This window comes from Beta vulgaris, chromosome 1 (genome assembly GCF_026745355.1).
Source record: "Beta vulgaris subsp. vulgaris cultivar EL10 chromosome 1, EL10.2, whole genome shotgun sequence".
NCBI classification, from domain to species: domain Eukaryota; kingdom Viridiplantae; phylum Streptophyta; class Magnoliopsida; order Caryophyllales; family Amaranthaceae; genus Beta; species Beta vulgaris.
Window position 1 is genome coordinate 38,894,912 of NC_079202.1, and position 15,631 is coordinate 38,910,542.

Here is a 15,631-nt window from a genome sequence, read left to right on the forward strand (position 1 = left end):
GACTCGCGACGGTTGTCGCGACTCGCGGCCAGTCTTCTGTCTCCCTTGGTTTATCAATGCGTTTTTACCACTTGATGCACTCTAACCTTTTGCATACTAGACCTCCTCCTCTTCTAGTACATACCCCTATGAGTTTCAAACCCATTACCCTATAAATGTTCCAACAATCCTCCTCCCATTTATAGGGTAATGTTGAAAAGTTTTCAACTTGCTATAAATCGCAAAACACCATGTTCATGCATCATGGAAATATCTAACGATTGAATTTCCATTTAGTAAAAGTAATCTTTACAATAATTTAGATCATAATGATAGACAAAGCTTTGAATCATATAACCATTACAAATTATTGAAGTTACTAATACACACAAACATAAACTAGGTTCTTAAAACCTCCGACACCTATGAAGCCTTGGTGTCCATATCCATTCATAAGCATTCCAAGTCAAGCCTAAGACTTGATGAAGCGGCCAAACTTCTAGCTTACATAGGTAAATCTTTCCGACATGCTCCTACAATTGAGCACCTTATCAAAGATTTATTAAGAATAAAATTCAACCTCTTTATCATTGTAGCAACAAGCACTAACCTCGGGATGTATTAAACAAGTGCTCCCAACCTCTTAGAGAAGTACTATCCTCCTTGAATTTGAGATCTAACGTTGTATTAGACATCAAATAGAGTTTTCCTTCACCATAGGTTGATCAATAGGCTTAAGACCCATCCCTTTGTTCATTTTGTTCACTAGTTCCCTTGACAACGGTTTTGTAAACGTATCCGCCAAGTTCAAACTAGACCGAACAAAATTAATAGTTATACAACTATTCCTTATCATTTCCCGCACATAGCTATGTCTAACTCCAATGTGCCTTGACTTGCCATTGTAGACTTCACTATATGCTTTAGCTATGGTTGATGCACTATCACAATGGATAGCAAGAGTGACATTGGTTTCACCCATAAGTCCACCTCACTCAACACATTCCTTAGCCATTCCGCTTCTTGGCAACAAGAAGCCAAAGCAATGAATTCCGATGCCATAGTGGAATCCGTTATACATGTTTGCTTCTTGGATGCCCATGAAATGGCACCTCCTCCAAGAAGAAACACCCAACCACTAGTGGATGAATAATCTTCCTTATTCGAAATCCAACTAGCATCCGAGTAACCTTCTAAGATAGAAGGTTCTCTTTTGTATGTTATGACATAATCCAAGGTCTTATTCAAGTACCTTAACACTCTTCTCAATGCTTGCCAATGCAACATACTAGGATTACTAGTATACCTACTGAGCTTGCCAATAGCAAAGGCTATATCCGGCCGAGTGCTAGTCATAGCATACATCAAGCTTCCAATTAAGCTTGCATACTCCAATTGTGAAATTGGAGTACCACTACTCGGAACCAAGTGAATACTAGGATCCATAGGAGTAGCAAAATGAGTCGAATTTGACTCATTATACCTCTTGACCACTTTCTCAATATAATGAGATTGTGATAAAGAAAACGACCCTTTCCCTCTTATTATTCTAATACCTAGAATAACATCCGCTTCACCCAAATCTTTCATGGAGAAGCTAGAGGAAAGAAGACTTTGGTCTTTTCCACTTGTTCCAAATCAGTCCCAAAAATAAGCATATCATCAACATATAAGCAAATTATAACTCCTTTACCGTTATTATCAAATTTGCTATATACACACTTATCGGACTGATTTATTTTGAACCCACTAGACAACACAACTTCATCAAATTTTTGATGCCATTGCTTAGGTGCTTGTTTAAGACCATACAAAGATCTAACTAATTTGCAAACTTTAGTTTCTTGACCTTTAACCACAAACCCTTCAGGTTGATTCATGTACACTTCCTCCTCCAATTCACCATTAAGAAAAGCAGTTTTTACATCCATTTGGTGAATTACTAGACCATGAATCGCAGCTAATGCTATCAATAGTCTAATAGTAGCTATTCTAGCTACTGGAGCATAAGTATCAAAGTAATCGATACCATATCTTTGCCTAAAACCTTGGACCACTAACCGGGCCTTATGTTTTAGTATGGTTCCATCGATTTTCTTTTTCCTTACAAAAATCCATTTACAACCTAGGGGTTTGCAACCGGGAGGTAAATTAGCTAAAATCCAAGTGTGATTACCCATTATAGAATCCATTTCATCATTCACTGCCTCTTTCCAGAAAGCAGAATCATGAGACTTCATAGCCTCATCAAAGGCCTAGGATCCTCCTCCATATTGTAACAATATGAAATTTGAGTCGAAATTGACTCCCTTGACCCTTCAACTAAATATAGTTGAAAATCCGGTCCAAAAGATTTCTCTTTTCTAATTCGTTTACTTTTCCTAATTTCCGGTGTTGTAGTATCATGATCATTTAGAAATGTCATCTACAACATTGGAACTAGTACTAGGTATCATGTCCTTTGGTCTTGGAATCGATGAGAATCTAGTCTCATCAAATATTGCATCCCTTGACTCTATCACGGAGTGAATAGAGACAAAGTCATTGGGCTCAATGACATAAAACCTATAGGCTTTGCTATGTACCGCATAGCCTATAAAAATGCAATCAATTCCTTTTTCACCTAAAGTTTTCCTTTTAGGTTCCGTCAATTTGACAATTGCCCTACAACCCCATACCTTAAGGTAATTGAGATTAGGCTTTTTATTACACCAAAGTTCATAAGGGGTAGTCTTATTCCTTTTATTAGGAACTCGATTTAAAATGTAACATGCAGTTAAAATTGCATCACCCCAAAAACTCATTAAGACCCGAATTAGAAAGCATGGTATTAACCATTTCTTTTAGGACCCTATTTTTCCTTTCCGCTATACCATTACTTTGAGGTGAGTATGGGGCGGTTGTTTCATGAATTACACCAATGGAACTAAAATAACTTGGATTATAATATTCACCACCCCTATCCGTTCGAAGTCTTTTAATCTTTTGATTAAGTTGGAGTTCCACTTCGATTTTAAAGGTCTTAAACTTTTCTAGTGCTTCATCTTTAGTAAATAATAAATATATGTAACAAAACCTTGAAAAATCATCAATAAAAGTTACAATATATTTTTTATTTCCTAAAGAAGGTGAACTATGAAAGTCACACAAGTCACTATGCACCAATTCAAGCAATACCGTTTGTCTAGTCACACTAGGATAAGGATTTTTTGTAATTTTATTTAGCACGCAAGTGTGACACTTCTCTAACTTTAAATCGAAAGGAGGTATCAACCCCATTTTAGACATGTCATATAATCTACGATAATTCACATGACATAAACGATTGTGCCATAGAGAAGAAACATCAAGCATGTAAATAGAACTAGTACCAATTTTATTATCAATACTAAATTTAAAATTCCATTACAAAAGAAACCTTGTCCAACAAAAATACCACCCTTGGAAAGTACAAATTTATCCGACTCAAAAACAACTTTAAAACCATACTTATTCAAGAGACCTCCGACACAAGATTCTTCATAACTTCTAGTACATAAACACATCCCGGAGAGTTAAAGTCTTTCCCGAGGTTAACAACAATTCTACTTGGCCTATGCCTCTAGCCTTTACCGTAGAATCATTCCCCATATACAAGATTGGACCATCATCCAAATCTTTCAAAGACTTGAAGAAATCCTTGTTATTGCACACATGTCTAGAGGCTCCCGAATCTATCCACCAAGAATCATCAACCTGCACACACATAATTTCAGAAATCATAGCAACAAAATGCATTTCTTCAATTACATTAACATGTGCATTGTTACCTTGGTTTTGAACAACACTAGGTTGTGTGTTCTTTGTCTTCTTCTTGTTGTTAGAAGGACAATCCCTCTTAAGATGAGGACCATTGCATATCCAACAAGAGAGGGTCTTCCTCTTCTTGTTTGCAACATTGGTTTTGTTATTGTTGTTGTTGTTGTTGTTGTTGTTGTTGTTGTTGTTGTTTTTGTCTTACTAGACCCACCAACCTCTACCAAATTAACGGTAGATTTAGGAATACTAGGAGTAGTATCCTTAACCCCATCTTGAGCCCGGATCCCCTCTTCAATACGAAGATGAGTTCCTAATTGCTCCATGGACATGTCTTCCTTTTTATGTTTTAAAAGATGTTTTGTATCTTTCCAAGAATTTGGTAATTTGTCAATGATTGAGGCAACCGCAATTGCCTCATCCATCACCATACCATGTGATCTTATTTGGTTCAAAATATGATGAACCTCATGGAATTGCTCCATAATAGGCCGATCATTAGTCATTTTAAAAGAATTAAAATTACTAACAAGGAATTTCTTACTTGAAGCATCTTCCGAAATGTACTTGGCCTCAAGAGCATCCCAAAGTTCCTTTGCACTCTCCACATTTTGGTAGAGATCAAACAACGGGTCGGTGAGAGAGTTGAGAATATGACCACGACAAATGTAGTCATCATTCTCCCACTTTATCCTCTTCCTAGTAGTCTCAAGAGGCTCTTCCTCTCCATCTTCCGGGAGTGGTGGCATAGGAGTTGATAAAACATAACCACATTCAAGGGTCAACAAGAAGTGCATCTTCTTTTGCCACCTCGATAGCCCACCCCCTCAAACTTATCCAACTTTTGGAAGTTCATAGTCATGTCCTTGAGTGATTGAGCCATATCCGAAAAAAAGGAGAATTAAACTAATAGATTGTTACGTGTGTGATCAATGAGAGAATCGGATATCCACTCCAAGGCACGGAAACTACGCTTTCCTATTAGTTTAATTTGCCCCTCTAGGATCACCGGGTTAACACGAAATAACTAATGAGATACAATGGAGAGAAACAATCCACTTAGATGATCTTCTAAGTGAATCAACAAGAACTTGTGTTTTTGTGTTTGTGAAGAACACTCAAGAGAAGATTGCAAGTTTTCTCTTAAGCTAAGCAAGAAGATTTTGAGAGAGTATAGAAAAATTCTGATTTTCTTCTAACCCCCTCATAGGAATCCAAGGTTATATAAGCATAATAACCTTTCATTGACTAGAGTAGTTAATCACATAACCCCCATTTAATCACCTCAAAGGCCTTTAATCACTGATTTAAGGACCTTAAAGGTCATTAAAATGATACAAACATCACAACGGACATAAAACCGTCAAGGCAATTTTTCGCATTCCAAGGCAGAAGACGCGTCGCGACTCGCGAAGAAGCTCGCGAGTCGCGAGGCGCTGGTCGCGACCTGCGACGCCTGTCGCGACCCGCGACGCCTGTCGCGACTCGCGACGGGCCACTGGTCGCGACTCGCGACGGTTGTCGCGACTCGCGGCCAGTCTTCTGTCTCCCTTGGTATAACAATGCGCGTTGTTACCACTTGATGCACTCTAACCTTTTGCATACTAGACCTCCTCCTCTTCTAGTACATACCCATATGAGTTTCAAACCCATTACCCTATAAATGTTCCAACAGAAAATGGATTGAAAAGGGTAGAAAACGGAAGAACCTTATGCATAAGTGGCATCGACAAAACAGAGTGGTATATAAAAACTCAAAATCTATGGGTCAATCTAAAAATAGGACAAATTATCCTATTTTGTAAATATATGTTGAGATCAATGCAACTAAATCTTGAGATGAAATGGTTACAAAAATTGATATGTTAAAAGTATATATATTGAGATTAATGTAATTGTTGGGAGGTTTTAATGGCCATGTAGTATGATCGCGAATTTTACTATTCTATGGAAGGGTTTAAATTTTAGAAAACAATATTTTTAAAGGAAGTCACCAACAACTATTTAAAGAAAGACTTATGAATCTAATTGGATATTTTAAAAACCAACGGGATAATTAAACTGGGACATTATCCAATGTAGGTTTCTTATTTATGACTTCATATTTGGTCAATGAACAAAAACTGAGTTTGGGGGTGAGCGTATGAATATGATCATGAATCAAATTAGCCCATTATTGGTAACTACTAAATACTACATCCGTTCTTAAATAATCTACACACTTTACTTTTCATTAGAACAAGGTAAAAGTGAAAAAGTATGAGAGATAGGAGAGAAATTATGAAAAGCGGGAAGTAAGAAGTATTAAATGTAAATAAAAATATAGAGGGAGAGAAAAAAATGGGATAAGTGGTCACATGTTCAAAGGTCACATGTTCGACACCTTGTAACTACACAACTAACGATCTCGTCAGATGGTCTAATTCTCCTTTAAAGATATTTTTTCAGTATTACATTATTAATAAAAATTAAGATGATAATATCAATGGAGGTTATCTCCATCTTGACATTATTACAAAGCATATGGTCCAAATGACTGAATGAGTGGCGACTGCTTCTTACTTGACACAACAAATTACAGCAATCCTTTTACATTAACATGAAAACTTAATTGAATTCAGAAGGAGCTTGGCTCGTTAACACGAGTTTCGCATCTTGAGATGGACCTGATTTGTCAATAATAGAAGCATGTTTAGCAGATAGTAACTTTTGCCTCAAGCACGCTAGTTCCGAAGCAACATGCGTCATGGTTGGCCTTCCGGTTCCGAGGGGGTTCAAACAACGTTTAGCAAGATAAACAACTTCCATTATATATTCAATGATATTATGACTTGCTAAGATTATAGGATCCAACATCTGATGTATAGCAGATTCATCTGTCACTGACATGAATTGCATCACAAAACTCGTTGGATCATCATCTATAGCTATTCGGATTGGCTTTTGTCCAGTTAAAATCTCAACAAGAACTACTCCAAAACTATAAACGTCACTCTTTTCTGAGAATCGCCTTGTTATGAAATACTGAGGATCAAAATAACCAAATGTTCCTCGTACACCAGTGGTTATATGAGTCTCATCCATACTAGTTGATCTCGAAATTCCAAAATCACAAACTTTCGCCGTATATTTGTGATCCAAAAGAATATTACTAGATTTTATGTCTCGATGGAAAATCGGAGTTGAACAAGCTGAATGTAGATAGGCAATTGCACCGGCAACTTCAGATGCAATTCTTAAGCGAATCTCCCAAGTTACTTGAAACTCTTCACTTGGGGTATGAATAAGTTCACGTAGAGTTCCGTTGGAAATGAACTCGTAGACTAAAAGAAGAGATTTAGTCTCCAAGCAACATCCAAGTAACTTTACTACATTTCTGTGATTCACTTGTGAGAGAATAATCACCTCATTAATGTATTCCATCCATTGATTTTCATTTATCGAGCCTGATCTTTTCACAGCAATAAGTTTTCCGTCACTTAGCATTCCTTTGTACACTGTACCTTGGCCTCCTCTACCAAGTATGCGATTTTCGTTGAATTTTTCCGTTGCTTTATTTAACTCTTTTTCTGTAAAGAGTTTAATTTTATCAGCTTCTTCTTGGTTAAACCTTTGTTCTTCTAATCTTCCCATGAAATATTTCTTTCTAAGCTTAATTTCTTTTCTTCCTTTTCTTGTTTTACATCGCCAGCATATCCCAACGCAGCAGCACGCCAAAATAAATGAAACTAAAGCTGCATTTCCAAGGTCCAAGAATATATATCAACTTTATCATAATAATAATAATAATAATAATAATAATAATAATAATAATAATAATAATAATAATAATAATAATAATAATAATAATAATAATAATAATAATAATGATAATAGTAATAATAATAATAATAATTAGAATAGTAATAATAATAGTAATAATAATAATAATAATAATAATAATAATAATAATAATAATAATAATAATAATAATAATAATAATAATAATAATAATAGCTTCCCACGACTGACAAAACTTGATTTGGATCTAAAATGAAAGAGATATACCGCAATTTAAGTCGAGGTGAACATCATATAGGTAGTACAAATAGGTGAGCCCGCACCTATCATTTTTTCGGAATTTGCGTAACAACATAAGTCTTCGAGCCATCATTAAGACAATACTTAGACTATATTTTTCTGTGTTGTGCATGTACATGTTATGTTTTATGCACATATTATGTTTTGATGATGAAAGTTAATATAATATATTTTAGTATGAAAGTATGTAACAGTGGCAACAGATGCATGAAGAAAGGAATTAATAAATGAAGACTTTGAAGAAAAGAAGAATCAAGATTGAAGTCAAGTTTATATGTTCCTTAGAATAGTTACTTTGGATTAAAATGTAATATGCTCTAACTTGGTGATATGCTATGTGCTAAATATAGAAATATAAAGTTAGTATAATTATTATTTTCTTTGAGTTAAGAAAATAAATAATTGTATTAAAATTATATATCTATATAAAAAGGAAATAAGTTTTCGAAATAAGAAATAAAAAGAATTTAGGAAAACGTGTTTTTAGAAAAAGAATTTTAAAACCGTGTTTATAAAAGATTTTGATAAAAATGTGAGTTTTAGAAAAAGAATTTTAAAACCGTGTTTATAAAAGATTTTGATAAAAACGTGAGTTTTAGAAAAAGATTTTACAAAAATTATATTTCCATAAAAAAAGTGTTTTAAAATATAAAAGAGTTTTAGAAAAAGATTTTACAAAATCATGTTTCCTTAAAACGTGTTTGAAAATATTTTTTTTAAAACTGGATTTTTCTAAAATGTGTTTTCAAAAGAATTTTATAAAGCCAAAATTTCCTAAAAACAAGTTTTATAAAATCAGATTTTATTTTGGAAAATACTTTTTGAGTTGAAAAGAAAATCTGTTATGGAAAACATATCTTTTTGAGAATAAAGATAAAGATGGAAAAAGATAAAGTTTGATTTTCTAAAAGAGAATTAAATCCCTTAAATTAAGGAATTGAAAGATATCCTTTGGAAGGATGGTCGTCCAATCCATGTTCTATAAAAGGGATTCATAATTCACTTTTAGATATCACGTTTTCAGAGAGAAAAATCGAAAATATTAAGAGCTGAAAACTATTTCCTCCGGCATCGAGCATAGCACTGAGCGAGTCAGATTTAAGTTACTATTATACGATTGTAATTGTCCTCTACTTGCTTGACTAAGAAGCACATAATTGAGGATTGTTCTCTTCCTGTAACTTTATCATTATAGAGAGTGTCAACACTTAGAGTTAAGTGTTGGGCTTCACTACTAGGGTTAGTAATGAGAGGAATGTTATTGTATCAAGAGTTTGATATTTTAGGGTTCAAAGAAATAACGGTTTTTTCACCAAGTACCCCCGAGTTTTCAAAAAATTCACCTGGTACCCTCCAAGTTTTCAAAATTCACAGGGTACCCTTAAGTTTCAAACTAATACACGGGGTACCCTTAAATGCCCTTAATGACTAACGGCGTTAACCGCCGTTAGTCATTAACCCCATTAAACCCTAATTAGGCCTAATTAACCTAACTAAACCCTAATTAGGCCTAATTAACCTAACTCTAACCCCTAATTTCAAACCATAACCCAAACCCCACTACCACCCAACCACCACCCCCTCCCCTCCACCCACCCCACCCCCTGCAGCCACAACCCCCACGCAACCCCCCACCCCCACCGCAGCCCCCCACCCTCCCTCCCCCACTCCCCGCAACCACCGCAACCCCCCACCCCAGCAGGCCCCTTCCAAGAATTCCGCAGCCCTCCTTCCCCTTTCGCGTCGCTACCTCCTCCCCCAACCCCCGAAGAATTCCGCACCCTCTCCCCCCACCGCGACACCCCCTTCCCCATCCTTGCTTCATCTCATATTTTCGCCGCCCAGCAGTTTCCCCCACCCACTCGATTTTAGGGATGAAACACAAGTGACGCTGACGCCGAGCAGTTTGAGGGGGCGCTGAAGAGGTGGTGGGAGACTCGTTGGTGGGCGGTTTGTGCCGAGAAGAGAGCGAAGGAAAGAATGTGCATAATTCGACAGGGCAGGGGGAGGGGTGGGTAATTTGACGGGGGTGGCGACGGTTTAGGGGAAGGGGGCTGCCACGGGGTTGTGGGGGAGCTGTCAGGGGTGGGGGCTGCCAGGGGTGGTGGGAGGGTGGGGCCTGGTGGTAGTGGGGTTAGGGTTAGGGTTTGAAATTAGGTGCTAGGGTTAGGTTAATTAGGCCTAATTAGGATTTAGTTAGGTTAATTAGGCCTAATTAGGGTTTAATGGGGTTAATGACTAACGGTGGTTAACGCCGTTAGTCATTAAGGGCATTTAAGGGTACCCCGTGTATTAGTTTGAAACTTAGGGGTACCCTGTGAATTTTGAAAACTTGGAGGGTACCAGGTGAATTTTTAAAAAAATCGGGGTACTTGGTGAAAAAACCGAAGATATAAAGAGTTTTATTTCGTATGGACGTTAGATCTCAGAGGTGAGATTGAACCACGTTATATTCTGTGTTTGCATATCAAATCTTACATACTTTTAGTTTATTATTCGCAAAAACTCAAATCAGCGATTTACGAGTGTTTGGCACAGTGCCAGGCACTGAGCCATAAAAGAGATTTTGCGAAAATCGATTAGATTTCACCACTCAATTCAACCCCCCCTTCTTGAGTGTCACCTTGTGTTCTAACATTCTGATTATGCATTATTCCATTAGCACTTAGAGAGATATTAGGACTATCATAGAGAGAGAAAATGTGAAACTCTGAGATCTATAATTTCTAGATTGAAGATTGTTGATTTCTACACTTTGGAGGTACTTTTGATTCGTAAATTTTTAGTTTATTCATTCTTTTTATTGTTCTTCTCTCCCTTTAAATAGTTAAAGTAGTATTATTATATTTTGATAATTATTAGTTTTTATTCCCTTAATCGTTCATTAATCATGTTTTTCCCTATAGTAATTACTTATTATTTTCATATTTTCATACTTAGATTCCATGATTAGTGAGTATATTTCCATCTCGGGTTTGGGGTGAAAATATGAATTAGAGCTTTTTTTCATTGTCTATGGAATTGTGGATAACTAATGATGGTTATTCATTGACCTTAGAGTTTTGAGGGCCCATGATAGATTTTGATCACATTTATGCTTTGGTATTTTGGTTGCAAACTTTCTTAATCGAATTTCAAACCTAAATCTCATCCCATGAATCAACTTAGTTTCTCGGTCAAGATATTAGGTACAAATTAAGGGAATCCTTTTATTAGGGGTCTTAATTTCCGTGCTGATCTAACCTATTAATCAATTAATTATAGACTATTCGAGAGAGGATTTAGTTGATTGATTAAGCGGTTAATCCTGTATATCATTCAAAAATGCATAAATCTGCTAAAGATACACTGAAAGAATTGAATAAAGAGGGTTCTTAGAAATCTAAACTGTTGAGCTTCAAGCCCTACACAAAATGCGGCAAGCACAACAGGAAATGCATAATCATCCCGGGGATAGTTAGTTTGTAGAGTTGGAATTAGAGGCTGTCAAGGAATATCACTTGAAACACAAGGCATATAGGGAGTTTCTATCATAAAAAGCTAAGCTTGCTTGGGGTTAGAGATGCAGATGAGAACACTTCTCTTCTTCATCAAAGTATCAAAGCAAGGAAGCGTCAGAATCAGGTGTATGTAGGGGTGGGAATGAGCCAAGCCTGCTCGCGAACTATTCGAGTTTGGCTTGGTCAAAGCGCGGTTAAAGCTCGGCTCGAGTGGGCTCGACTCGAGTTTGGGTTCGGCTCGATATATAAACAAGCCAAGCCCAAGCCATCTATGACTCGGCTCGAAAGCTCGTGAGCCTGTTCGAAAACTTCTTAGGTAATATTTTTGCAAATTATTAAGTGTCCTACATCAATTTTAAAGACAAACAACACCCTTATTTTCCCTTACTTATTTTTTTCCATGTCTAACTTTTCTTGATGAAGGGTGTTTATACTTTGACAATATTTGACAATTTATAGGCTGCACCAATATTATAAACTTCTAACAAATAACTTATCTAATTATTATGCAATATAAAACTATTACGATCCACTAAGGTAGTTGGAAAGTTTGTTTTGGAATGGGTGGTGAGGGTATTTTACAAACTAAAGTAGTTTACAAATCCTCCAGGCCAAGGCTCGTAGCTGGATGATTTTACTTTTTAACTTCCATGTGTCCCACATCGAAGGAATAACAAGTGTATTGGGAATTCAGCATTATAAATATGGGTGTATCTGTAGATATTTAGATAGTTTTAGATGCTGGCCGGGCCTAGCTTAGTTGTTAGGACTGACTCTTCAGCATCTAAATCTTTGAATATAAGATTTGAGTTAACAAGATTCAGTTGGGCCGTAAACTTTTAAAGCCTGATTTTCTAAGTTCAACCAAGTCAGTTTCGAGCCGAGCCTTAAACGAGCTCGAGCCGAGCCTCACATTCAAAGACACGAGCCCAAGCCGAGCCTTGTTTTCGAAACTTGAGCTCGAGCCGAGCCGAGCCTAACATATCCTGGCTCGGCTCAGTTCATTCCCACCCTTAGGTGTATGGTATACATGATGAACATGGCAATTGGCTGGATACAACTGAGAACGTCTCACAAGCCTTTCTATCTTACTATAAGAAGCTTTTAAGCAGAAGTATTGTAGAGAGGAAGTTTATGATAATTCAACTTATCAAGAAGGTCCAATGATAACTAATGAGCATAGGGAGATCCTTAATGCACCATATACAATTGAGGAAGTGAAAAAGGCATTATTTTCCATTTCAGATGACAAGGCACCTAGTCTTGATGGTTTTAGCACTCATTTTTACAAGGATGCTTGGCATATTGTAAACAATGATGTGATAGAAGCTGTGTTAGATACTCTACAAAGTGGGAGAGTTTTAAAGGAGCTGAATACTGCAGTGATATCTTTGATCCCTAAAACAAATTGTCCTCAGAATGTTAGTGAATTCGGACTTATTTCATACTATAATACATTATACCACTATATTACTAAGGTTTTGTGTGGTAGATTGAGAAGACTTTTACCTGATTTAATCATGGAAAACTAAGAAGGATTTGTACATGGGAGATTTATTGTACATAATATAATGGTGATTTAGGATCTGGTTAAAACACTATGGTAGGAAGTAAGTCAAATCCTAGTTGTCTTTTGAAGATTAATTAACATAAGGTTTATGACACAGTTAGTTGGGATTTTTTGAAGGAAATGATGTTCGATTTAGGCTTCCCTGTCTCTTTCATAAACATGTTATGGAATGTGTTTCTACACCAAAGTTTTCAATGATGATGAATGGGAATACAGAAGGGTTTTTTAAGTCTTCTAGAGGATTGAGGCAAGGTGATCTAATATCACCCTTGCCTTTTGTACTATTTATGGAATATCTATCTAGAATACTGACAAAAATGGGTGAATGGGATGACTGTCAATTTCATCCTAGATGTAGTGAGATGAAGCTTACCCATATGTGTTTTGCTGATGATCTTAATGTTGCAAAGGTGACTTCATTTCAATTTATTTGATGTTAAGGGATTTCAAGCTATTTTTAGAGTCATCTAGCTCTGTTTTCTATACCTGTAGCAATACAAATGCAGAAGTGAAGAGAGTACAAGATGTATATGGGTTTACTAGAGAAAATTTACCATTTAGGTACTTAGGTGTACGTATATATGCAAAAAAAATAAATGTAGCACAATGTGAAGCTCTTGTTGAAAAGATGACTTTTAGGATTAGAATTCGGAGCTCTAGGCATTTATCTTACACTGCTAGAGTCCATCTTATTAATTCTGTCCTATTGAGCTTGTACACCAGCTGGGCATAAGTTTTTGTGCTTCCAAAGAAGGTTCTACAAGAAATCAACAGGATTTATAGGGATTTTTTATGGTGTGGACAACACTTTACTTCAAAAGCTAGCTTGATTGCTTCAGAGCATTTATGTACAATAAAGTTAGCTGGAGGACAATGATTTAGGAATATTCTACTTTGGAATATTGCTAGTCTTGGAAATTATATGAGAAATTGCTTCCAAACAAGATAGTTTGTGGATAAAGTGAGTGAGTTCAGTATACCTGAAGAAAACTGGTGGCACTATGTACCTAATATTGGTGCAAGTTGGTACTGGAAAAGGATGTGCAATGTGAAAGAACAATTGAAGCAAATTTATTCCATGGCAGATATGGCTGAAATGAGTTCATCTTCTATCAAATATGTCTATGAGAAGCTTATGGGGGAGCAGAGCCAGGTGACTTGGGATAAAATAATATAGAACAGACTTAATTGTTCCAAAGCACAAGTTTGTTATGTGGTTAGCAATTCAGCAAAAGCTACAAACCACTTCAAAAATGTTTCAATATGGAAAAAGTCAAGATCCTTTATGTCTAATTTGTGGTGCACATGATGAAAACCACCAGCACTTGTTCTTTTAATGTCACTATAGTCAACATTGTCTTACAAGACTGAAGAATTGATTAAATGTCAGAAGCCTTGTTAGGAAATATTGTGCAACTTTCCTTTCGAATCAGATTATTGGGAATAAAACTTTAGTAGAAATGGCACAACCAAATATTACAAGAATATTTGTATATCTAACTCTGCTGCAAAACTTTTATTAGAATGGTAAAGAAAAATATAACAAGTGTTTACAACACTTGTAAAACAAATATCACACACCTCAAATACACTCAAGAATTTTCGCAGAAATTCTTTTCAAAGCTTCTCTTTCTCTCTAAGCTTATTTGTTTTTATTCTTATGATGATATAATATATGATTTCAAACTTCATATATATAGTTTTCATACTTGCTAAAAGTGGTTATCTAAATTTAGCAAATTGATATCTTCCTTTGAATATATTTTAAGCTTTCTAAATTTTCAAAGGATTTCATTGATTTACTATTTTAGTTTTCTTAAAATAACTGGAGGTTATTAATAATCTAACAATCTCCCACTTGAAGACTGATTTTAATCTGTCTTCACACCTTATTCCATGCAATCGAGCTTTCTCTTTATGTTATTCATGCAGGCCAACTAAAGTTGAACACAACTTCAGTTTGTCAATAGTCACCGTCTTTGTTAACATATCTGCCGGATTCTCAGTTCCTTTAATTTTCTCCATCTTTAACACTTCATCTTCTAACATAGATCTTATGAAATGATATCGAAGTCCGATATGCTTAGTTCTGGAATGAAATGCTGAATTCTTTGCTAAGTGTATTGCACTTTGACTGTCACTGTGCAGTACATTATTCTCTTGCTTGAATCCCAATTCAGTTAACAAACCTTGAAGCCATATCATTTCTTTACTAGCTTCAGTTACCGCTACATATTCAGCCTCTGTAGTGGATAGAGCAACAATCTTCTGTAATTGCGACATCCAACTAACTGTTGTATTTCCAACTGTGAATATATAGCCGGTGGTGCTTTTTCTATGGTCGACTTCACCTCCAAAGTCTGCATCGACATAACCTTGCACTTTTAATTCGCCTTTACCAAAGTACAAACACCTTTCTGTGGTACCTCATAGATACCTCAAAATCCATTTCAGTGCTTCCCAATGAAGTTTTCCTGGATTTGACATAAACCTGCTAACAACTCCCACTGCATGTCCAATATCTGGTCTTGTACAAACCATTGCGTACATCAAACTTCCAATGACTGAGGCATATGGAACCTTAGCCATATAATCTTTATCTTTCTCCGTCTGAGGACACTGATCCTTGGATAATCGAAAGTGACTTGCTAAGGGTGTGCTGACTGGCTTAGCGTCGCTCATATTAAATCTTTGTAAAACACGTTTG

General features: G+C 36.1%; 1 protein-coding gene across 2 annotated transcripts in view; it reads right to left on the reverse strand.

Annotated features, from left to right (window-relative positions):
• Nucleotides 1–6,184: 6,184 nt before the first annotated feature.
• Nucleotides 6,185–15,631, reverse strand: part of LOC104885439 (wall-associated receptor kinase-like 1) — a 50,360-nt gene continuing 40,913 nt past the window's right edge. For both annotated transcript variants that reach the window (XM_048643863.1, XM_048643868.2), the window contains one exon: nucleotides 6,185–7,508. In XM_048643863.1, coding sequence (XP_048499820.1) covers nucleotides 6,382–7,508 — 1,127 coding nt within the window. In that variant the 3' untranslated portion in view covers nucleotides 6,185–6,381. The remainder of the gene's footprint in view (nucleotides 7,509–15,631) is intronic.